Here is a 24,229-nt window from a genome sequence, read left to right on the forward strand (position 1 = left end):
CATCAAGCCTTCAGGTTTGATGTGTCATTACTTCTGTTTCTGGTCTATTATTTAAAAAGAAAAATGGAGATCAACACATGAAAATCTTGATGAAACAAAGTCACAGTTTGGCGTCACAGAAAGACACAAGACAGTTTTTGAACTTTATTCAATAAATAACTCATAAACAGCATTGGGAGAAAATGTGGTGCTGAAATAAAAGGCACTTTGAAAACAATACTGTGAAGGCTTGTGTGTGGTACTTCAGAGGCATTTAGGTGTGAAAGCATTTCAGAGGTGATTCATATGACGTCTGATTAAATACTCTTGTTTCAGTCTGACAGTCTAAAAATATAGAACAAACAAAATGGACTCACACAAATGAGTTTGTTCACTGAACAACAGAAAACATATTTTTTGGCGACCTTGACAAACACAGGAAAGGACCTGAGAATGTGTAATAAAGTTATTGCAGTTTGCAAATGCAACAATATTTCATTACTTGATTGCAACTTGTGTCACAACTATACAATTCCTTCGATTGTTCAACATTGCCACAATTTCATAAATTTAACAAGTGGTATACAGTCCCTTTGTGATAGTATGTCAACAATTCAAATAATGATAATTCATTCTAATCTTCATTCTGTGTATTTACTTCTTCAGAATGGGCAACGGTACTCAATAAGAGTGCAATAAAATCTCAAACATCGGATGATTCTAAGCCGCAGTTAAAACTACATTTACAACCATTGCGTGATCTATTGCGATTCAACATAACTGTATACGCGCACATCGACATAATGTGCTGTTATGGCTGACAATTATACATAAGAAATTCAGGTCCTGTCTGGAACACGCGGAAACACACAGGAAGTCAGTGCACAGAGAGAGACAAGATGAGGGACTGAAAGACAAAGACAGTAACTGAGGAGTTCTTGTACATATACTGCATGTCCATAGTGTCCACATTGTGTTAAGAAAGCTAAATCCTCCGCCCAGACCAGTCCTGTGGCGGGGAAAAAAAAAAGGCACCGTCACGTCTTCGTTTCTGCAAATATGCAACTTAAAAAGTATATACACTTACTGTATACTGTACATCTAAAATCCAACAAATGCATATAAATCATAAGTGTTAGTAAAAATACAGATGCAGTGGCTGCATGGTAAAGGTAAAGCGACAAGACATAAACTCCACCACAAGTTGCCCTCAGACCCCAGGCCTCTCAAACCCACGGTAAATACTGCAGTTGCCAGACACTTGATGGTAAAGTTCGCCACCATCATGACGCCATCATTTTCCTTCATATTTGGGATTGACCACAGTCGTGACAGCACTTTTGTAGATAGGATTTTCACCCTGGAAAACAAGAAGTTACAATCATGTTATTATTACTCAGTCAAACCATTTACAACATTTTTGTTAGATTTTTTTTTTTTTAAACCACAAATCACACAAAAAAAACTCATCGTTTACTGACCCTGTCATTTATTTAGATCACACGCCGCACACAGCCATGCGTTTGTGACAGCATAACAAATATCAGGAGTAAAGAAATTAAAATATTTAACACACAACATACTCACCACCCGAGGTTTTGATATTTGTGCCCCAAAGACACTAAATATTCTCAAACTCTGACCAGGGTCTGTGTTTCTTTTAGCTGCACTGATTGTCACAGCACACTCATGCACTCATGAGCTATGAGGGCTAATATTACTCTTCCCAAGGCTCCACTTGTCTATAAGCTCACTTGATGGTTTTAAAAGACGGGTGCAATAAAGAAGAAAGTAGCAACCGAGGGAAATCAAGACACACATGAACAGCCCATGCAGGAAATTGAAGTGGAAAAGGAAAAGAAATACAAACTTAAAGGACAGCAGCTTTACGTCCATAGTTTGGGTTCTGGAACTGATTGATAGGACTCTTGTATATGGGGTTTTCTTGCTACAGGTAGGAAATGAGGACAGAGTTCAGCAGGAAAACAGAACAATGAAACAATGATACAGACAAAAGGGATAAAAAAAAAAAGGCAGACTAAAGGGGTAAAAGTATGACGATGAAGGATCAGAGAGTGATGAAAGGAAGACAATGCGAGAAGTGGAGGATAAGAGATGAGGATAAAATCTGGATGAACAACATGTTGCTGTTGCTGTAGTTGTTGATCAAACGAACGCCTTCTTTTTAACTGGAAGCCCTCAAAGAGACGATGACCCCGGCTCCACGCAGGTAAACCCACCTCTACCTACTGGGTTAACCTGTGGGACCTTTGTGTGCTATAAAACAGCTGTAGAGTCGGGAAAATGAGCAAAATATTCAGATATTCAGAGCCAGATATTCAGTAATAAAGGACATCCCCACATTTGACCTAGAAATGGGAACAACAGTCTCTTCAAGCACAAGCTCTGGCTCTGTGTCTCTTTGGTGACGCTGTTGCAGACATCTAAACTATTTTTATTATGTATTCTCTGCCCAGCATCTGTCAAGAGGATACCAAGAGATCTGGAAACATTATGACATTTAGTTTATATTAAACTTGTGTGGAAGCTTGATTAAACTGAGATCTGTTTTAATCTACTGAAACCATGCTCTCCACTGCAGGCTGCAGATCAGGATGGAGTGACTGCGACCATACGAGGGCACAGGAAGGAGCTCAGTCTTTGAAAATCCTTGTGGTTGCTTTGCCTTGTTATCTTGACGGGAACCCAGGTCAGTCAGAGTTTCACTAACAGTCACAAACTAAAGGGATCTAGTCCCGTATGCTGCCTTGACCCCAACATGCAGCATAGGCGCATGATGAAACCCACATACAGATGCTAACATACAGTTTCACCACTAGATGGAGCCACAGGAGTGCACGTGAAGTTACGCTGCACTACAGTCTTCTGGCATATTGATGTTGGCTGATGGCTACAGAGGGAAGGAAGTACGGAGGGGAGGAGCTGTGGCCACTCCCCAGAAGAAGTCGAACTCTGCTCACAGTGCATAACATTCCCAAAAAAGTCCACACAGTCCCCAACATTTTTCCATTTTGATTTTGAGCGGCACTCAAAAGCAACACATTTAATCTGTTTCTACAGCTGTGAGACAGGAGAGAATGCGAGCGAGACACTATCAATAAGTCTGAAAATCTCATCTGCTGCTAAGAAAAACAAACAGTCTTCACAAGTTAATTCCCTGACAGGCTGGCTTTCCAGAAGAACCAAACAACACCTGTTTTCCACATTTAAATTACTTGACCAAACTTCTGCCAGACATTTTTTTTATCCTGCTCATCTTTCAGTTGGTCAAAGCTCAAAACGCTTACCGTATCCCATTTGGCATTCATCTTCTCCTTCTCAAACTTGGCGAACTCTCTTCTGTCATGGATGATCATCAGCAGCTTCCAGATGAGCAGCAGGGCTAAGCCAATCAAGACGATGCCAGCGACCACGCCCGCCACGATGGGGATGATGTCAGGACCAGCGGGGCAATCTGAAACATGGCAGGGTGCAGCAGAGTATTTAGGCATTTTGAAATGGGAAAAACGTCACAAACAGCCTGTGTTACTATTGGTTCATGTGAACCCAGTGTCCTGCTTACCCAGCGTGTCAACCACATGGACCTCCTTCTCCGTGTTGTTGTTGACGGCGTAGGTGTAGTAGAACCAGCAGTCGTTGGCGTCCCTCTCCTTGCAGTGCATCACGGGGTAAGAGGCGTCGTTGGGCTGGGGCAGCTTGTCCCTGTCTTTAACTTTGATCAGATTGAAGTAGCTGCAGTCTTTCTCGCAAGTGTCCTTCTTCTCGCCGGTGCCAAACGCCCGGCACTGGACGCACTCTCTGGAGGGAACAGGGCGTTGTTAGCAATGAGCAGTGGGATTTAATCTGTTATATCTGCCATTCTGCAGGTACTGAAGAATGACATTTTGAAAAATGATGCCACGGTTAACAAGTTAACTGTGAGCTAATAAAGCGTTAGCAAATCTTTTTCATTTGTTTACATTTTGGCAAATTAAACGTACGCTGAATTAGCTATTGGTAGTTCCTGATACTAATATTCCAGCAGAAGCGCCGACAGTTATCATGGGAATTCTTTTATACTGAAGAAAACGTAAAAACAGGATGATTCTCAGGCAAGTTCTGGAGGTATAAGGAGTGTCTTTTTTTCTAGGATTTCTAAGCACATTTATGGATGTTTATTCATGTTTGATGAATAAACATCCATGTTAGCAATATTCTTATTGCAGGTATAAGTTCCACTTCATCTAAAAATGTGTATCATATCAAATAAAAATCAAATAAACGATAACAAAAAAACGCTTTTAAAACAATTAAAAGCATTTGTACATCTGCAAGTCTTCGTTTCATACTTACTTGTGTTCAATGCAGACTCCTGGACAGGTGGGGCAAGTCTCACAGGTGGGACCCTGGAATTTGGGGTCGATACACTTGCAGGTGCCACATTCACACGTTCCTCTGCCATTACAGATTTGCTTGTTACTGGCCATACATGTGCTGTTGTCCAGAGAACAATCACAGGCGCTTCCCGTCCACATGGGGTCACAGATACAGACTCTACACTCACAGCGTCCATGCCCTAAGAAAAAAAAAAAAAGGTGCGATGACAGTTTTAATGAGCCCTTTTCTCTTTCTAAACATCCTTCGAGGTGCATTATGCATCATGCGTCGGTCTTGTGTCATACTCGCCTCCACACAGCTTGTTTCCAGAGCGGTCACAGTTGAAGTTGTCGCACTCGCAGTACTGCCCGCTGTACCTCTCCTCGGGGTTGTCTCTCTTCTTGCACTCACACGTGCCGCACACACAGTCGCCATTGTTGCTGCAGATGTCGGTGCCGTTGTCTTTACGGCAGGTCCGGTCCATGTCCTCCGTGGCCACATCGTTGCTGCTGCACTCACACAGCCTGCCCACGCGTCCTTCATTACACCTGAGACAAGGCGAAGGTTAGAATTCTGAACGTCTGTCTTAACACTAAAACATGAGTCCAAGTGAAAAGGAAACTTACTTGCAGGCTCCGCACTCGTAGGTACCGTTGCCAAAGTGGCAGAGTTGACTGTTGTTGATACCGTCCTTGTGGCATTCGCACTCACAGATGAAGTTGAGGGTAATCTCCACCTCCTCTGTGAATCCCAGGGGCTTTATCTTAATGGTCTCGGGCTTGCCTTTTTTCGGACAGCCCTTCGATGTCACACTGATGCTAAACATAACCTAGGAATGAAGGAGAACGAGAAAGTTGTGAAGGTCAGTCAATAAGTGATTCTTAATTACAAGATACTATGATCCCTGTTGTGTGTTACAGAGAAACCATTTATTGTCAGTGACATGAATGCATGGTAGCCTTTTCAATAACACAATCTAGCTTGAAATTGTCTGTCTGTTAACGACGTGAATAGCGGGAGTGTTTTCTGACATCGTGACAGTGGTGAAACAATCCTCACCTCATCCCAGATGGAGATGTTAGAGCACTTCCGTCCGTTCTCGCCCTCACTCACCACTCCATTCTTGCAGTGGGATGTGTACGCTATGGTCACTCCCTCTGGAAGCTTGCTGTTCTCTAGAATAACCTCGGACGAGAGAGACTGCCAAAAACCAAAAAGATAACAACACAGAGGTTGTCATTTCCCCCCTCTGGAATGTCATCTGGTAGCTTTGTTTTGACAGTGCGCAATACACAGAGGCTTAGCAGAGTATTAAACGAGAACACATGTTTGGAAAAAGCTTGGACTGTTCCAACTCAATCAGAATGTTGAATGCTTTAATGTAGTTCATGTGAGTGAACGGTAACCTAATTTACATTTTTTTTAAACAAGAAACTCAACAATCTCAACAATGTACTTACATTGTAAGCGTCTATAATAAGGTTGATTACGTTGCTTGAGTTGGCAGACAGAGTGCCTACTGCAGACTTTGGTATGAGATTTTTCAGCTCCTGAAGAAAGAGAGAAGAAAAGTTTAGAATAAATCTCCATCACACCTCTTTTAATCTTGTGATGCCAGGAATCTCTCTTAGCAACAACACAGGGCGGAGAACACTTCCATGAGCAACTGTAGACTGCAACCGTTGACTCCAGCCGCTTAATTCCACGTGTAGATGCACACAACATTTATTTCAACATTTAAAGTGAGAGAACTCACTTGGTAAACGGGTTGGAACTCCTCTGTGACTGCAAAAATGGTCTGGATGTTGTTGTCACTCAGCTTCTGAACCAGGTGAGCAATGGATGGATAGTCCTTTAAAACAGGATGGAGGAGAAATGTCACATTTACAATGTAACACATCACAGTCAACACGAGAAGCAGTGTAAGCCCCAATTTCAGTTTGATGAGATTCAAAACAGGCCAAACAATATTGAGCGGCTTACATAGTAGTGGCTCATTGTATACACATTGTTCTCCAGGTGACATTTTCCATCATTGGGCAAAACAATGCCACCCAGCTTGCCATCTCCGGCAAAGTGGAAGCCGGCATCAGTGGAGAACACCAGCAGGCGAGTCACATTCCTCCAGCCAATCTGATCCTGAGAATGAGAAAGAAACAGTGAAGAAAAAATGTCTCCTCGCAGCGATACACATCCTCAGTTTAGATTGAGACGCTTTAACTTCAGTGCATCCAACAATCTCCTTGTAAATGGACTCGTAAAATACCTTTTTTTTTTTTTTTTTTTTACACATCACCACATAAACACATTTACTGGCTCTGTATCCCTACAAGCATGTGCCATAATTGTGGGAAAACCACCTTCCTTAAGGAGCCCGAGCGTGATTATTTCCCACAGGATCACTGAAGGGCAGCAGAAACTTACCCCACACACAGCCACTTGCATGATGGCGTCAAAGCCCCCCTCGGGAGAGTCCAAGTTTCCAGAGATGTGCTGCTGGCCCACCAGGGTGTTGAACTTCTTGCCATCGCTCGTCAGCTTCAGGACGTTCTTGTAGCTGAACGGGCTGGTGCAGTTCTGGTCGCCTGTGCACGGGTTGAGCAGCTTAGCCGGGGTGGTGCTGATGTATGGCATGACTGTCTTTTCCACAAAGGAACCGAAACCTTTGAAAGACAATTGGATTCGGAATTCATGTTAAGCTTAGGCAAAAAAGTCAACAAGTGGTTTGGGTAAAAGCTTGACAAGAGCTTGGTTTGAGAATTGGTGCTCCAGTGTAGGATTTAAAGGTAAGTCGACACGTTTGGTCTACGTTGTTGGCAAATGTACACCATTAAAATGATGGTACCCATGGATGTTCAGACAGCTATCACTGCAGAGACATACAGAAACAACTATAGAATGGTATCACACTCCAAAATGAAAATCTTTACCTATCCTGAAGTCAGAAGTGATCTTTGACATCTCCAGCATCAGACTGGTTCCCAGGTTTTTCACGTTCTCTAGATCATCCTTCATGGAGTAGGACAGGTCCATCAAGTAGTACAGGTCGATGGGATAGTCTTCAGCTCGTTTGAACTTCAAGTTGAAAGTCTGGGGCTCACCTAAATAAAGTTACCGTCATTAAAAAAAACTCTGTAATGTCCAACCATCCCCAAAAAGACAAAGCCAACAATCTAATTAAAATGTGTTCTCACCAGATCGGAGGGTGAGGCTGAGTTTCTGGGGCTGGATCTGAGTGATGTCCTCCGGCTTCAGTTTCTCTGCTCCCTTTCTGCGGTTAGTCACCGCTTTGTTCCTGAGGGTCGTCTGTTCCCCGTGTGGGTTTTCAATCATCGCTTCATCGCAGCCCCTTTTTATCAGAGACTGCAGCTCGTCACAGCGGGTCGACACAGTCTCACCTTGTTTCAGGAATTTCTGAGGGCAGGAGAACAGGGAAAATTAAAGGGAAGATCACTTTTTTTGACTTCGGTATGGAGACAACAAATTGTAAACAGAAAGCCTACAATACAAACTGGGAGCATGTAGGAAAGATATTGGTTTATATCGAGCAAAAATACTTGATGTACTCCAGCTTTTTAAATGAAGGGATGAGGTCTGCACCAACTGATTATGTTCATAATAGATTATCTACTTCTTATTTTCTTGATTAATGGATCCATTATTTGGTCAACGAAACATCAGGAAAGTGCCCCTTATAACTTTCCACAGCCTAGGGTGATGTTTTAAAATTGCTAATTTATCCGACCAACTGTCCAAAACCCAAAGATGTTCAATTTCTAAAAATGCCAATCAAAGAAAATCGACATTTGAGTAGCTAGAATCGATGAATAGATTATCACAATAGTTGGCAATTACTTCTTTGTTGGTCCTGGATCAATTAAACAACAGATTATTCCAGCATTAATAAGGTTGCTCGTCTGCTCTACTGTTGTAAATTCTCTTTTAGTTAGTTAGACAAACCTATGAATTTAAAAACATCACCATCTAAGAAATTGTGGACGCCGTTTTTCATTATTTCCACTTATTTTAACTAAACTAAGGCAAAACAATCAGCAGCTGCAGCAGCATCCAAAGCTACCAGCTTACTATTGCTATACGACTAATGGCATCATAATGGCATCAAACTGCATTTCTCAGGAGTGATCGTAGCTGACAGCTCTGATTCACGTACTGGGTCTTTGCACCAGCCACATTTGGCTCCAGCCTGGATGCACTCCCCGCAGTATTTGGCGTTGGCATTGATGCACTCGTTTCCCTCTGGATGGGAAACAAAGAGAGGAGAAAAGAGGAGTCAGAGGGAGCAGGGGTGCAGCGCAGTCCCTGCAAAGTAAGCAGCCAGTTAAGCCCCCGTGTTTACACATCAGTTCATCTGGAACAGTGTGTGGCTCGATGGTAATTGGAGACATAGGCAGAACATTCTGTCCTTTCCATTATTCTCTATGCTTAGTGATGCTACGTTAAATCTCTGGTCAGTGACATCATTAAGAAACAGTAGCCAGCCTCTCTCTCTCTCTCTCTCTCTCTCTCTGGGGAGGCACTCATCATTATGAATGTTTACTATGTAAGCTGATATCAAGGAAATTATATCATGTGACAGAACAAAGATGTATAGCCGGTCAGTATGTGAGCTTATCTTGTTTGACAAAATGACAAATCTTACCTTTCTGAGCATCGCTGTAACAAAAGACTCCAAACAATGTAGATATCAAGAGCAGCTTCAGGTCCATCTAAACACACAGACAAGAAAAACAGCTTTTAAATGTGTCGTATCAAAAAAGAGAGCGCTGTTTTGCAAAGCAGTATGTCATTCGTGACGGTGCCTTTCTTAACAATATTAGCTGGCGGGCTAGATGGCCTGAAAGGTTGAATGCATCATTTCCTGGACAAACGGGGTCCAAAGGAGCCTCAGAGTGATGAGAGATAGAATCTGTAAATGGCTTGGCCGTATTTGGAGATGATAAATTATCCAGTGGCAGACGATTGGCTATCTTCAGTCGGTCAAAGGGTAGCAAATTCAGTTCAGGGCCACTTTCACACGCAGACATGTATACACACATTCACAGACAGGCAGACACACACATACAATAACACTGACTAGCCCCTGGTTTGGACAGCAGCCTCTCTTTTCCCACAAACCCTTTTACTGAAAATAGCACTAGTTCCCTAGAGACAACCCCTTCTTGTTGTGTATATTGATCCCTTGTCCTAATGCAGCCATACTGATGCATCTTGTTCTACTCTTAATGCAAAGATCACGACTTCCTACTAAGAACAAAGGAACTGAATGACCTCTTTCTGTAATTAACAGCTGATTTATGATCAGTCTACAGCCCCGCTAGCCGTCTCTGTGAGACAGTACTTAAGCATCGAGCAAAAGCTTGTCAACATGCAGACAATATGCAACATGGTGGTAATGCTACCATGATGTGTAGCAGGCATACTGTTTACTGTGCTCGGCACTAAAAATAAATTACAGCTGAGGCCGACAGTGATTTTGCAAGACATTCGTGTTGGGACCATGAATGTCTGTAACAAATTTAATGGCAATTCTGCTAATTGACATTTAGGCCTGAGCCAAAGTGGTGGACCGAGCGACCACAAGAGTTTCACGGGAACCTCAAATTTCAACTGCACAGTGGTGCTAAAAAAAAGTCAAAGTCAGTAGGATCCATCCTCTAGAAATCCTGAATGTCTGTACAAAATGATGTGCCCATCAATTCATTTGAGATATTTTGGTATTAGCATATTTGATATTAGGTAAACTAAAAACCTGCTGGGGCCTCTATGTGAAAACCAAAGGCTCTCAGGCAGCAGAACAGTAGGAGCCACTACTATATAAGTAGCTCAGTTAGGAGGTTAGCACATAAGTCATTAGGATACACCCTCTAAGGTAAATCCATTCAGTAGTTGCAGAGATAGTTCAGTCTGTCAAAGACCAGCTTGACTGGCAATGCCATCCCTGGAGCCACAGTGCTAGCATGGCTAATGAAATACCTTTATTGACAATAAACAATCCTGAGAACAGAGCTCAGGTTACATTCAGACTCTGTACTGTAAGTGGAAAACAAGGGATTTTCATTGACCTCTCACTATCATTACAAGTCTCAAAACACTTGGCCCTGACACTTTTGCGATTCTCGCCACCTCTTATTGGCAGGCCTAATGAGAACCAGCTGGGGACGCGCCGACAGACACCAAATCACCGGCCTGATGTTGTATTAAGGTGCAGTTTCCCAGCAGGGATCAGCTTGTGCCAAATCTTATTAACACGTGGAATGTAACTGCAACACTAATATCCTACTTGGCCATAAATCACTAACTCATGGGAGTCATCTCTGAGAGAATCTCCACAGTATCACTCTACCGCTCTCAATATTAACGCATGAGGTTCAAATTAGAGCTAGCCAGACAGTGATAAAGTGACAGTTTAGTTTAGTTTTTTTTTAGTCCACTGTCTATTACTGGCTATTCATAGGGCTTCTTTAAAAGACTGCATTCCCTTAGACTGTGGTAAAGGAAGCTCTGACGTTCAGTGAGCGCGGTGTTGAGTGATGCATTCCTGAGTGCCTCTGTGTGTGTGTGTCCGTTTATATAGACACAGAGGACAGACAGCCAGTCTGCAGCCCCCCCCAGATTAGATCAGCTGGTTTAAATCTCTGCACTGCTGTACACGGGTGGCGTGTGTGTGTGACTGTGTTTCCATGAGATAAATACCTCATAACCTGGCTCTGCTCGTATCACACCATCACCACACCATTTAAGAAGATAGACTTTAAAGAGAATAAAGATCCATACAGTGTTTGATCTGTGTGGAAAAGGTGTTACATAAATGGAGTTTGTGATGAACTGATTTCAGTGAAACCCACGCTTAAAATAAAGGAATTTAGGTCCACATTCCTCTTACAGCAAAACCTCGCACTCATATTTACTTTTCACCCTGGCTGTGGTTTTGACTTCAGCTCCAAGTAATCATTTAAATGCAAACCACTTGTACAAAACTCCTGCCAGGTGTCAGGTTAGAAAATAAATAATCACATTGTCCTTCAATCTCGTGAAGCTTAGCAGCTGCACAGAGGAATGCTCAGTTAAAAAAAAAAAAAAAACTATAGTGAAATACAGCAGAGGACAGAGAGCAGTCCAAGAAAGGGCTGCGAGCAGGATGTTAAGCTGCTTTAAAGCGCACCTCCGAAGCTCCAGGTTCACACGTCGTAATACAACTTGGGCGCTATAACATGTATTCATTGAAGTAAAAAGTCAGAATAAAGATGTAAAAGCACAAATTATTCATGAAAATGATACTTAACTATTCAAGAATTATATGACCTCTACACAAAAATAAAACACAGTCATCAGCGCTGATGAAAACTGTGAGGACAAATTTCAGATTTGTGATTCACAAAATGGTTACCAGCTATCGCTGAGGTTTCTTCTTTGGTGGTGGACAGCTCAACTCCACTCGGTAAAGCACTCCCTCTAGTGTAATATCACTGTGACTATGACTAACTATGTGACTAATTGTTCTCTAGGTATTAGTCAGACCCCTTTTTCAGAGAAGCGCTGATGGCATTAGAAAAGCGTTTCATTTTGTGAATGAATCGCCCCGAAATATACATGAATTTCCATTTTATACATGACACAATAGCCATTGTTAGGCTGTGATTAAATTTGTCTTATTGTAACTGATGTGTACAGACAAAGAGCATGCTGACATGAGCACTGACCCGATGTAATTTGAGCTTTCAACCATTATATTAACAAAATTATATGAATTATATAAATAAAAGCTCAATGAATCAATATGACCTATAATAATTTCTGACTACAGGATGTTTCGAGTTTTTCATACATGCTTAGCTTCGAAGAACTACATTTGCAACAGTCCCTGCCCACAGCCTTACATTGCTCGGCTCTGTGGGAAAGCCGAGTTCCAGGAGCCATGATGCTCAGAAACTATACCCTCATACCATTCTAAACAAAAAGAGATAATGCCAAGAAAGCGTTATCTCGTCTCATTGAATAATGTCGTTCTAAATGATACAGTTCATCAGATTCATGAGGAGCACAGGTACAATTTCATGAACAGCTTGAATATTTTGCTTGTGGCACAGATAGGAATCAGAATTGCTCTTGTGTGGAGGAGAGGAATGGAGGCTATTACAACCACAGCGCCCCAATGGATTTGTCCACGGGAAAGCAAAAAAATACATTCCAGACAGTTTCCTGACTACAGTAAGACAAGAACAGCCCTATTTATTCTCATGCAGCAAAGCAGTTTCTGCAGCTCCCTCGCTCTTCCCACCTCTATCAGTCAGACACCAGCATGCACATGTACGCATTTTTACTCCACGGTGCCTGTCCACTTGTCACATACACCTGAGTTGTGACTAATGGCATCCCAGCGCTTTACGGGGCTTTCCAACGCTCTATCAGTTGGCAGGAGAAAGTGATGCATGTCAGAAAAGAAGTGTGGTGCGTGACTAAAACAGGCCGAGCCTCTCAGGCATTCCTGGGGGGCTGAATGTGTCTGACCAGGATAGCAACCTGCAACAGTGTCACTGCACTTTGGAGAAACAGTAGCCACGAGACCCATGATGACAGGAAGCTGTGTAACACCCAGCTTGGTGCTATGAATTCAGAATGTTATACGCTAAAACAAAGTTGATTTGAATTTGATTCCAACTGTTTATTGTGGGAGGGTTCCCCAAGGAACCCCGTGTGAAAAGCTCTGGAGTAGAGAACCCAGCTTAATTTGGGAGCACACAAACTTTAGCTGTGACTGAGTGGATTTCCCTTAAACAGAGTTGCATTTAAAGTAGCTTAGAAGTACTTACTTTAGAAAGCACTGCCATGAATAATGACCAGTAGAGTCAGGGAGGCAGTGGGGGGAACGGCTAGACACAATAAAGCATGCACTTCAGTGGAAAAGAGCTGATGGCAGCTCAACAGTCACAGCTCTCTTTGTGGAAGAAGGCCTGTGCTTCTCTCACTCGGGAAAGCTGTTCATCTCAGGCCGTGAAAAAGAAGTAGTGGAAAAGAAGGAAAAACAGGAAAGGGCGGTGCACGACTCGGAGGGGAAAAGGGTTGCCTCAAGTCCAAACTCACAGACTTTCCTTGCGTCTGCTGAGTTAGCCCTTTAGTCCCTCCTAATCCGTCCTCCTCCGTTTGTACAGTATGTGTTCAGGCCCTTTTAATGTCAAAAGAAGACTAGAAGTTCTTTTAGTAAACGCCACTAAATGAAAATGAGGTCTAAGCGGCTGATGTATCTATACAGACTTTGAGGATCTCATGTTTAGTTAATATATCATTAAAACATTTCAAGGTGCATTCAGTCACTCAATGTATGCCTGTGGCGTATCTTTGGCATCCTACACTCCCTTTCTCTCCCTCGTTTCCTTCCTCTCTGTGTCACCCCCCCTCCATCATACCACCCACACAATTGTTCAGTTCTCTCCTTCCTCTGTGAGCCAAGCCAAACCAGCCCCTTGACTTCACATACCCTCCTAACAGCGCCGAGCGGGGAGTGTGTCCGAGCTCTGAGACGTACAAGCTGCCCGACAGAACTGAAGGAGAATATCAAACAGTGTCTGTCTGTGTCTCTGGGCACCCCCCCCACCGTCACCTCCCACCACCGTTCGAAGGACCCTCTCGTGGCAGACAAAAGCAATGAATCAGGCCGCCCTCTGAGACCACGACAGAAGATCTGATGCTTCAAGTGTTCCCACTCACCTCCAAAAAGAGCCTCCGTGTAATAAATAACGAGGCCGACGTTAATGTCTTTAATCTTTAGGTGACTCTTTGCTTCGAGGACACTGTTATGAGCAGACAATCCAATGGGACCAGACAAAAACACTCACTGTATACAGGAGGGTCAAACATCTAGAAACATGTCATAATAGTTTCCACATTACTTAAGCGTTTTAGTTTTCAAACTATTCCTCAGTAGAAGGAGCTTCGCCAAAGAGTTTCCATCACCTGTGTTAATGACATCACCTTCTATTTCAGCTTCTATTGAGTTCAATATCATTTATCAGGGTTTTCACATTCTGAGAAGAGAACAGCGTCAGTGGCAGCACTGACGGGAACCTTAAGCACAACCTAGAAGGTTTCTCCCATAGGCAGCACAAGTAGAGGAGTCATAAAGGCAGCAAACCGACTTCAGTAATATCAGTTACACAGCAATATTTGGTTGCTTACATTAGCCAACATGAGACTTCCCTGTGCTTGCTATGCATTTCAGAGACAGGTATTTGAAATGATTCAGGTAAGCCCCATGTTTGTCTGGAAAGACGTAAAGGGGGGGGTTTGAACAGCTTGCCTCAAAATACGTTGTTTTGCGTGAGTCACTTCTTTCCAGGAATCTCTACAGCGGAATGGAAAACTGGAATTTTACTTTAAAGCTGCAGCAGCAAATCCCTCGAGTGTACTAAATTCAGAAAGTGTGTGTTTTATCGCTTATGTAGTCTTCATGCAAAAGTTACACAGCCTTGCTTTAATGCTTTAAATGGTGAAATGTCATTGTACTGAAAAGGTTGTTGAATTTTAAGCCAAAATCGTAGCCAAGTGAAATGTATTCAGGACATACAGTATGAAAGGTGTTCATCTGTTCAAAGCAGTTTCCAAAATGGTTCAGCTAGAGACCCACAATTATCCACACAGTAAACGAACGAGAACGAGAATAATAGCCGTACTAGCTGAAGCCCAAATGCAAGCTTGAGGACGAGCTCAGCAAAAACAGCTCGTTGCTGCTCTTGAAAGTTCTGCTCTGCCGTTTAAACACACACAGCCACAAACCTTCGCCTTGTGCAGGAGGCTAAAGATACACTTCTGGGGGTATGCTGCCTTGAAAAGACTTTATAACTTCCCCAGTCAGAAAATCAATAATACTTAAGCTAAGCTCTTCTGATTTCTTTCAGCTCCTAAAAGACATTCATACCGAATGGAGTGCACATCTGATCACAAGATGTCCTCCCACAGCGGCTCAGCAGAAACAATTGAGGGAAAACCGCAACGTTTGGTGGAGGGCCAAGTCCATGTCACTATTCATGGCTCCACCTCCGTGTTGAAAATAGCTGTGCAGTGCTAACAAGTTATTTCTGACCTGTTATCCCCACCTGGCCTCTGCAATCACACCCACAGGGTGTGGGGTGGACTAAATTGCACAAGAAACAAAGACAAATCCGCCTCAACCCCAAAGAGACACCCAAACCTACATCTAACCTCGTGTAACTGTAAATGGTGAAATGTCAGAGCATTTCTGGATGGACGTAGCTGCCGTCAGAGGCTGTTGTGCAATTTAAGTTCATTCAATAATTTTGAGTTAAACAACACTTTGATATGAATGATATCAAAATGATGTTGAATAATATTTTTGTTCGGAATGTGCGGAATCAATGTACGGAGAGTTCCGGTAATTCTGGTGATTACGGGGGAGCTCTCCACTGGAAACTGGAGGCGGGATGAGGTCACCCTGCTGAAAAGACGTGATGTTTGCACACTATGAAGCTGAAACTTTTATTGTTTATTGGTTATTTTCTGTTGGGATGTATTTCACCAAATCATTTGCTGTGATTGAGTTCTGACTAGTTGTCCTGACGGCATGGTTAGGACTGAATAACGAAGAGAACGCCTGTGTGCTACAATAGGAAATGCTGTTACACTGTTGCATTCCAGTAAAAGCCAGAAACCTGACAATAGACGAGCTTTGCTAAAGAGCAGTAAGGCGGTGCGGCTGAGAGGTGGAGCAGGTGGTTGATATGACCGGAAAAGGTGCTGTACAAAATATTTTACTTGTTAAAGTTTAGGGAGCCTCCGAAAGCAGATCTAGTGCTGAGCATCGTATTCTCACCACCAGCCAGCGGGCTAGTTTTAGGGGTTTGATAACAGCGACAGTGTGAGCCCGGGGCTAAGCCTGTGGAGCTGGGATCTGTCTGGGATAAGCCCCCCCCAAAACTACTCACTGTCGCTGCTGAGTCGGCCCTTCCTTTGCTGAAACACAGGAAGCTCGACTAAATCACAGAGGAAGCCTGTATCATGGCGCTTGGAGACCAGCCACAGTCCCCTCTGGAGGCCATGAAGACGACATATTTGGCATTCAATTGAGGGAGGAAGATCAAGAAAGAGAAAGAGAAAGGAGAGACAGTGAGAGGGGGGACCAGACCGCCTTCTTTAAGACTGTTGAAAATGCTGCGAGCTGCCAAAACGGCAGCATATTGTTTATGTGAATCAAGCATGTCTGATTCCTAAACCTAAACCAGGCCATCACTCTAATCTAAGCAAGCCTGCTTCAGTCAATGCTAGCAGCACAGCCAAAGGACCTCACTGGAAATTAATGAACGGCTGTCACAGATGTTAATTCTCTGGGACAATCTGCAAAAATCAGCGCAGAGAGTGAGAGAGGAATAATGCAGATGCATGGCAGCAGTGCGCAGTGCAAACAGCAGGGAGGGTACAACTCTACAGCGTGTGGAGAAGGAGTCGAGGAGGAGAAAGACGATTTCTCCACAGCCAACGGTCCAAACAGAAAGCTTGCTAGAGAGGAGCTGCTGCTGCTGCTGCTGCTGCTGGGAGACAAACTGTCCACAGAAGTTAAGTCTCGGTTGGCGTGATTGCATACAAACGTGCCAATCCATTCCACAGTGAAAACACTTGGGTCAAAACAGCAAATCTGGTGCTATAAGAACAGCGTAGTGAATGTGTGAGCAGCACAGAGGACAAACTATAGTACACAAGCTGTCCAACAGAGGCTAACGAGTCACAAAGACTGTGTAGAAGCTGCTGCGTTAAGTCCTCGGCTGCTCTGTTTCGCTCCGCGGACAGATATGTCAAAGTTTGGTCTTAATCCGATGTTAACCCAGCAGCAGGCCAGCAGCAGACACCTCTGCCGACTTTCTGCCGAGGCCCTACTGCTCGGAAACTGGCACAATAATGACACTCAGATGTCTTTTATTAGGCTCCAGACTTGACACTTGAACTAGAGGGCCTCCATTTCCCACTCCCATGGCAGATTGGAAGCTGCAAAGCTAAAACAGTGAGCACTCCATTTCCTCTTGAGAACAGAAGAAGAATATCTGTCAAGTTTAATTCCAAAGGTGTTCTCAGGGGCCACTGACTGCACATCATGTTCTAAAACTGTGTCCGTGCTCCGCTGTAACATTAAATCAGAATGATGGGCTCTCAGTTGAAGGCTCGGACTTGAGGAAACCTTCCCAGTTACACAGCTTTTAAGCTTGATGTCCCTGTACTGTGCAGCTGGTGTTAAACATAAATGAGCTGACTTAATTGCTGGGCTGGTTCAGTCAGACCAATAAACTCCCACTATCAAGCTATATTAGGTATGCACATCTGCAAATATCGGAAATTCCAAAGTCTAAGTCTGGGTGGCTCCAAAGAAGAGCTCGTCTATGAAGCCACAGCATGATAATGTGTCTCTCTCTCTCTGCTGCTGACACCCCTAACACCCCTGACATCACCATCTAACGGACCACATTCATAAGGGCAGAGAACAGTGTTTGCATTATATTGGCTTGCACATAGGGCGAGGGGTGGGGGAGGGCGTGGGAGGGGCGCCAAGTGGGAGCCGATTAATGCGTTAATAAATGATCAAAGGACAATTTCTGATGTCAAAATATGAAACCAAGTTTATAAAAGTCACCATGAACTTTCATTGCTTACAGGGACTTCTAGATTCAGCTTCTTGGTTGCGAGGATTTGCTGATTTTCTCGGACTTGTGCGGCAGTAAACCGAAACTCTTTGCGTTTTTTTGGACGATTAGTCAGACGTGACAAGGCATTTGATGACGTCACCTTGGGTTGTGGGAAATTGTAATCAACACTTTCACAATTTCCTTTAACATTTATGGTCCACGCCATTAATTGGGCACGCAAAGTGAAGATTAACTGAAACTGCGAAGGGAAAAGATGTCTGAACTGTATAAGTTGCATGTTAAAATGTAAAGATCAAGTTATATACTGCTGATAAAAACGTGCCGACCGTAGTGACTGTTCTCAAAATAATATGCTAATGTTCTAAACACTACAAGAAGTATGTCTAAAAATGCCTACATTCTGATTTAAAACAGATACTGTTGCATCCTAGTTGCAACATCCTATGTTTGGGTGCAGTTGGAGACCATTGTTGCATGTTGTCCCCCATCTCTTTCCATTGACTTCCTCTCACTGCTGTACTGTCTCCTTTCTAATCAAACCGGGCCCCAAAATACATTAACCAAAAGACTGTTGAGGTTTGAGAACAACCCCCAACTTTCCGTTTGAGTAAAAGACCATTTCTTTGATTACAGTGATCTTATTGTTTAAGTTGGTTAAAGACAAGCCGGCGTTTCTGTCAGCGAGTAAAGCCTCATTTCTAAACACAAACTCTTTCATATCCTTGGACCGAGCTGTTCTGTGAATGAAAGGCACATGAAAAAACATTTATTTTCCGACTAACAGGCCCCCGCAGATAAACTTTCACACTGTCCCAATAATGAGCGCAGTATAAGTTCCTGCCCACAAAAGTCTGCAGCTATTCACTACCAACATAACATGTTTAGCCCCATTTTCCTCGGAGACCTCTGCAAGCAAAGGTCAGCTGTAACCACGCCATTCCTCACCAGTGTTTCAGAGTCTGTTTTTAGAAGCAAGCAACCCCCCCACCCACCCCACCCACCCCCCACCCTCAAAAAAGAAAAAAAAAAAAAGGACCCGCAAGTGTGTTTGAACTCCAATTTAGAGAGGAAGAATGGATAGGAAAGAGCAAAGACAGACATTTTGGCTTCACTCAGCTCAAGAAGGTTACAAACCAAAACCGAGAGTTAGACCCACCCCGCAATCTAGATGCAAAAATAGACAAATCTGAGCCAAAAATGATCTTCAGAAGAATGGACCAGAACAGGAGCGGCGAAGGATGTTGCTGTGCTGCAAAGAAAATGGTTGAGAGTCTCGAATTTCCTGATTCATCCAGCTAGACTTTAACTGACTGCGTAGTTTGAGAAACCTTAAGAATGTAGGAAAGACTGCAGAGGGCTGCCTCCGTGTTGGTCAGGCATGGAGCTCGCTGCTTCATAAATCAGAGATAACTGCTCTTCTGGGATCAACGGTTGGAGACCTACTTTCCAAAGTTGCGTGCGCATGTGTCTGTGCATGTGATGGAGGTAAATGGCTGGAACAGGCGATTATTTGTGCCACTTTACGCCTCTGAGCCTGAGACCCCCCCCCCTCCGGCACAACGCATGTGTCACGGAGGGCAATCATACACATTCATCACTCCTGTCCCATAGGAGCACGACAACAGAGAGAGAGAGAGAGAGAGAGAGAGAGGGAGAGAGAGAGAGAGAGGGAGGGGAAAACAACAAAGTGTATATTCATCACTTCTGTCTCGGGGGGGCACGTACGTACATAAGGTGTGTGTCAGTCACTGCCAAACACACATGAGAAACGTCACATGTCCAGAAAAAAGAAGGGGGCCTGGGTGTGGCCCTCTGTGTGTGGAAAGTGGCCTCATAAATCAGGGGGGGGCCCGGCTCCTGCAGCAGCAACTGCTCCCCAGGGGGGGGGGGGGGGACTGAGGTCACATCCATTCAGCTGGTGGCTACCGGCTCTGCTACCGTCTCTCTACTCCCCCACTGTCCCACATTTACTCTCCTCCTCAATTAGCCTCCCTCCCCCCACCCTCTTATTACTGTCCCTCCCTCCGCTTCCTTTGCCTTCCATATCTCCTTCATGACCGCAGCCCAGCCCACCACCCCCACCCCACCCCCCATCCTTCCTCCCTCCCTGCTTCCATTTCCCTGATTAAACTGATTCCTGGGCCCTCCAGCTCACCGTGTGGAGTCAGCTGTCTCTACCGAGCCTTCGCCCCCCCCCCGCCGTCCTTCAAATGAACTGAGAGATCTCCTGCAGGATCCAACAAATGGATGCTATGCAAACTGCCAATCACGTACAGCAGTGGGCAATAACAAGCAATAAACTCTTCAGGTTGGGTCAGGTTGGGCTACTGCACGTTCTCTCATGTCTTTGCCCTCAACATGTCCATACGTCTGTTTGTCACAATTGAATCCAGGATGTGCTTCAGTCTCTTTGGGCTGTCACCGGTCTTAACCTCCTACCATCTCTCTCCCTGTGGGCTGTCAGCGTGCCACGTGAGGTGAACCTAAACACATCATGTGAGATGAGCTCGTTGGAGCTCTTCCATATGACCGTCCACCTTAAAGCATGGAGCAACAGCCTGTTGCTCATCCAGGCGAGATGGATGGGTGAAAGGCAGACTGTGGTTCATGATATCCAACGTGTGCTGCAATAGAGAGCTCACACAAAACAACCACCACCACCACCACCTATACATCCCATCACCACCTAACATGACACCTGAACACACACTTACATGCTGTTTAAAAGCTAAAATGCTGTAATATAACAATAATGAGAACTAAAAATGTTATTTTAGAGTTCCATTGTGCTTCTATCAACCCTTAGAGGGACATTCAAATACTCCAGAAGTGATGGAAGTGAACTACAGCACCAGAACATCCCCAGAGCTGCCAACAGGAAACAACCCTCCATCTTTAAACTCAGTGAATCTTTTCCCAGGCTTGGAGGTGAGGACATTCCGGCTGACAGGAGAGGAGAAGGTGTGTTGGTAGACCCCCCACCCCCCCTTTACCTTGACGCCGTGCTGTTATCTCTGAGCCGACACACAGAGGGAAGAAGCTGGCTTCTCTGGTCCCAGCTGCCGGTGAAGATCCGCTCCGCAGCAGCAGCACAGACGCGCGGCGGCAGCAACTCTCTGCCCCGCTGGCACCGGGAGCCGCTCCGCTCTCCTCCGACAAAAGTCACGGTAGGTTTCCCCCGCTACTCATGCCCCCCCTCCACTTCCCTCAGCGGAGAAAGTGGAGTTTTTTTTTTTTTTTTAAATCAAAACCAAATGCAGGGAAGCTGGAAAAGGAAACAAAATCCCAGCAGCGCCGGAGTGGTCCCTTTTTCCCCTCGGTCTGACCCAGCAGAGGAGCTGGGAGGCAAAGCCGCAAACCTCCGCTCCTCCCGCCCGACACACGGTGTGAAGGCACCGGAGGTGAGGCACGGCTTTTCCGGTTTGCGCCTTCAAAATAAAACACAAACTCGGACGTTAGTTTTTTTGTTTTTTTTCCCCAATATTATTTTTTCAGTCTCACTTGAGTCTGCTCATAATTCTAACCATAAACACAGTATGTAAATATATATATGTAATATCTTGTGTAGTCTAACTACTGTAGATTTCAACACAGTAGTATTGCCTCATTGGCAACAGTCACAGAATACCAAAGAGTGAAAGATCAATGTAAAGAGTTACTCATGCGTACTTTTAGGAATATTTAGACTAGATTTAGACAAATTGCTTGGCACACACACACACGCACACACACACACACACACACACACACACACACACACACACACTCACACTCCATAGCTACTGCCAAATGTTTAGAGGTTTTTCGCTTTTGTTTTGAAGGGTGCTACTTTTCTTTTCCCGTTTTATTTTTGCCAACTTTAGCTGCGGCTTCAGTTTAACCCTCCTGCTTACGTCACTGCAAGAGGACACCCTCCCTGCTCGTATAATTGCCCATTTGATGCTGCCAACACGCCTGTTGGATGTTACATCAATGTGTAACAGCATTAAAATGGGTATCTTTCATCATCGTCGTCATCATCAGTGTACTGCGCTTTTAATAGAAACGTTGGTGATTCAACAGCAGGACTTTTGCTGTCATACAATAGGACTGCTGTATATTCTGTGTGGACATAGAGGATAACTGTTAAACCTGGGCCCAACAATGTAATATGACTTCTGGGAACAGGTCCAGTACATCGCTTGGGCTGACAGCCGTCACTGGACACGTTCATAACTGGCTGTAATGGCTGCACTGTAACCTTTACTGCAGGGCAACTGCATCTGATCAAAGTGTGTCCACTAAAGAGACCGGCCTGTAAGAGTCATGTCAAACCCAACTGACTCTACTGACAAACACAGCCGTTTTACCCTGCAGACCACAGGGGCGACTATTCCACTGCTGCCTCGATCGGGTAGTTTCTTTGTGTTACTGTGTGTTACACAAAAGAGTCAAGAATGTATATGAAGATGGATGACAGGACGCCCCCCCCCCCAAAAAAAATGAAGCCAGAACATCTCGATTGTCCCCTGGTGGCTGGTTGCAGTACAAGTCAGTCAGCCTGCCTTCTCCATCTCAGTGAAAGGTCAAAGTACACATCAAATACATTTTCCCAAAGACGGTTTCTGTTATTTTGTTGTTGTTGTTCTTATCACACTGATGCATAAAGAGTTCATTTTCATTTCAATCATTTATTTGATGTTATAAAAAAAAAAAAGGTGTGAACTGTGGTGACTGACAGCCGACCCTAACTCCACATGCCATCAGTTATTTTGCCTTCATTTTTGTGCAATCTTCCTTCACCGCCTATGGATCAGGACCGCAGTAGACCAGCGAGTTCCGTGTCTAAAGAACTGCTTTTGTTGATGGAACCTCTCGGCCTCGAGCCAAGTGATGTGATGGGCATTTCTGATTTAACCACAAAAAGGATCTTACAGGTCTCTTCCTGTAGGGATCATTTCTGTAATGTTGTCAGACGCTGACAGGCTCATAATAACATGAGCTCATAATGATCTGAGCCTGTCGGTGGCAAAAACAAGTACTATTAGTGGACATGCTTTGATCTGGTGTAATTGCCCCAAAGGATTACATTAGAGCTATTGCCCCACCCACGTTTTTGTACTTACTACTCATTCTGAACCTGAAGTATGCAAGAATATGTATATATACAATATAAAAGTGACATTATTTAGGCACTTCTGACTGTGTTTTCTTCTTTTATGATTGTCTGATGTGTCATGTGAGTCCAAACCCTTGGGATAACAGTTATTTCACCACAATTACCAGTTTAATTGTTAGTTATATGATATATAAAAAGGATCTAAATAAAGTTATATATGTAGTTGTTATTCTTGAGATTAGTTTTATTGTAGATTAATATGAATGAAGTAATATATAATAAGATAATAAGTAAAATAATAAGTGATTTACGGTTTCATGACCATAGTTTATAGTTTTAGGATTACTTGTCACGTATGTGTCTCCTAAAGTAATTTCTTTTCCTCATTGCTCAACTTTTTTTTGACAGTATAATTATAAAATTACTGTAAATATAAAATTGCACTGATTAAATCCCAAAATTATAACCGTATGGGTTTTTAAAAAAAAAAAAAATTCCGCAGCATTAGATGCCTCGTAAAACATGCAGAGCCACCGACTGCACAATGTTTGGATCTGTTTCAGTGAAAATAATCAACCCAGCTGGCCAGTTATGTGTTTGCTTTAAACTTAGTTGAAAGTTATTCGTGCCTCAGTACTGGAGACGTAATGGAAAAATGTAAGAGAAAACAAACTATCGTGTCCGGAAGATCCTTGAATCCTGTTAGGTCTCCTGGGAGCATTTAACAGGGAGCGCAGCACTTTATCTCCCTTCGTACTCTCTGAAATGGGTGAAAAGTTTAATCTCCCTGAACCAGGATGTAAACTTTTATTCCATCTCTCATTTGGTCCGAATGGCTCATATCTTTCCGGAGAACCAAGAATTCCTTGAGACATCCGGATGAAACGGTGATTCTTATACATGAATACATCTCATGTAGAATCAAAGAGTTGAAGCCCATTTGGAAATGTTACAAAGTGAAGATCAAAAATGATAGAATCTGACTGAGGCATGCTCTCTAGAGATGGAACCAGTGCTTTAGGGCTTTAAGAGATTAAACCTTTCATGAAGAGCACAATAGTTCATGGTGATAAAGTAGAGACTTGTGGTGATGACGTGGTGACACACAGTT

The 24,229-nt window shown here is 43.7% G+C and overlaps 1 protein-coding gene across 2 annotated transcripts; it reads right to left on the reverse strand.

The window, feature by feature from the left end:
* Window positions 1-131: 131 nt before the first annotated feature.
* Window positions 132-21,322, reverse strand: itgb1a (integrin, beta 1a). 2 transcript variants are annotated; one of them, XM_070852678.1, is made up of 17 exons: window positions 21,014-21,322; window positions 9,017-9,083; window positions 8,528-8,613; window positions 7,551-7,770; window positions 7,287-7,457; window positions 6,781-7,019; window positions 6,340-6,495; window positions 6,113-6,208; window positions 5,817-5,906; window positions 5,416-5,556; window positions 4,983-5,185; window positions 4,666-4,904; window positions 4,333-4,555; window positions 3,563-3,798; window positions 3,288-3,454; window positions 1,850-1,927; window positions 132-1,339 (listed from the first exon to the last, which is right to left on the reverse strand). In XM_070852678.1, exons 2-16 carry the CDS (start codon window positions 9,081-9,083, stop codon window positions 1,850-1,852), a joined length of 2,412 nt encoding a protein of 803 aa, XP_070708779.1. In that variant the 5' UTR covers window positions 21,014-21,322; the 3' UTR covers window positions 132-1,339. The 2 variants fall into 2 exon arrangements, with proteins under 2 accessions (XP_070708779.1, XP_070708780.1); XM_070852679.1 differs by lacking the exon at window positions 1,850-1,927.
* Between the last annotated feature and the right edge of the window lie 2,907 nt (window positions 21,323-24,229).

This window comes from Pempheris klunzingeri, chromosome 21 (assembly GCF_042242105.1).
Source record: "Pempheris klunzingeri isolate RE-2024b chromosome 21, fPemKlu1.hap1, whole genome shotgun sequence".
Lineage (NCBI taxonomy): Eukaryota > Metazoa > Chordata > Actinopteri > Acropomatiformes > Pempheridae > Pempheris > Pempheris klunzingeri.

Excerpts from the sequence above, each read along its gene's own strand:
- itgb1a (XM_070852678.1), bottom strand. The coding sequence starts at position 9,083 with ATGGACCTGAAGCTGCTCTTGATATCTACATTGTTTGGAGTCTTTTGT. Across the intron at positions 8,614-9,016 it reads TTACAGCGATGCTCAGAAAG|AGGGAAACGAGTGCATCAAT; the intron begins GTAAGATTTGTC and ends TTTCCCATCCAG. Across the intron at positions 5,557-5,816 it reads TTATTATAGACGCTTACAAT|TCTCTCTCGTCCGAGGTTAT; the intron begins GTAAGTACATTG and ends GGTTTTTGGCAG.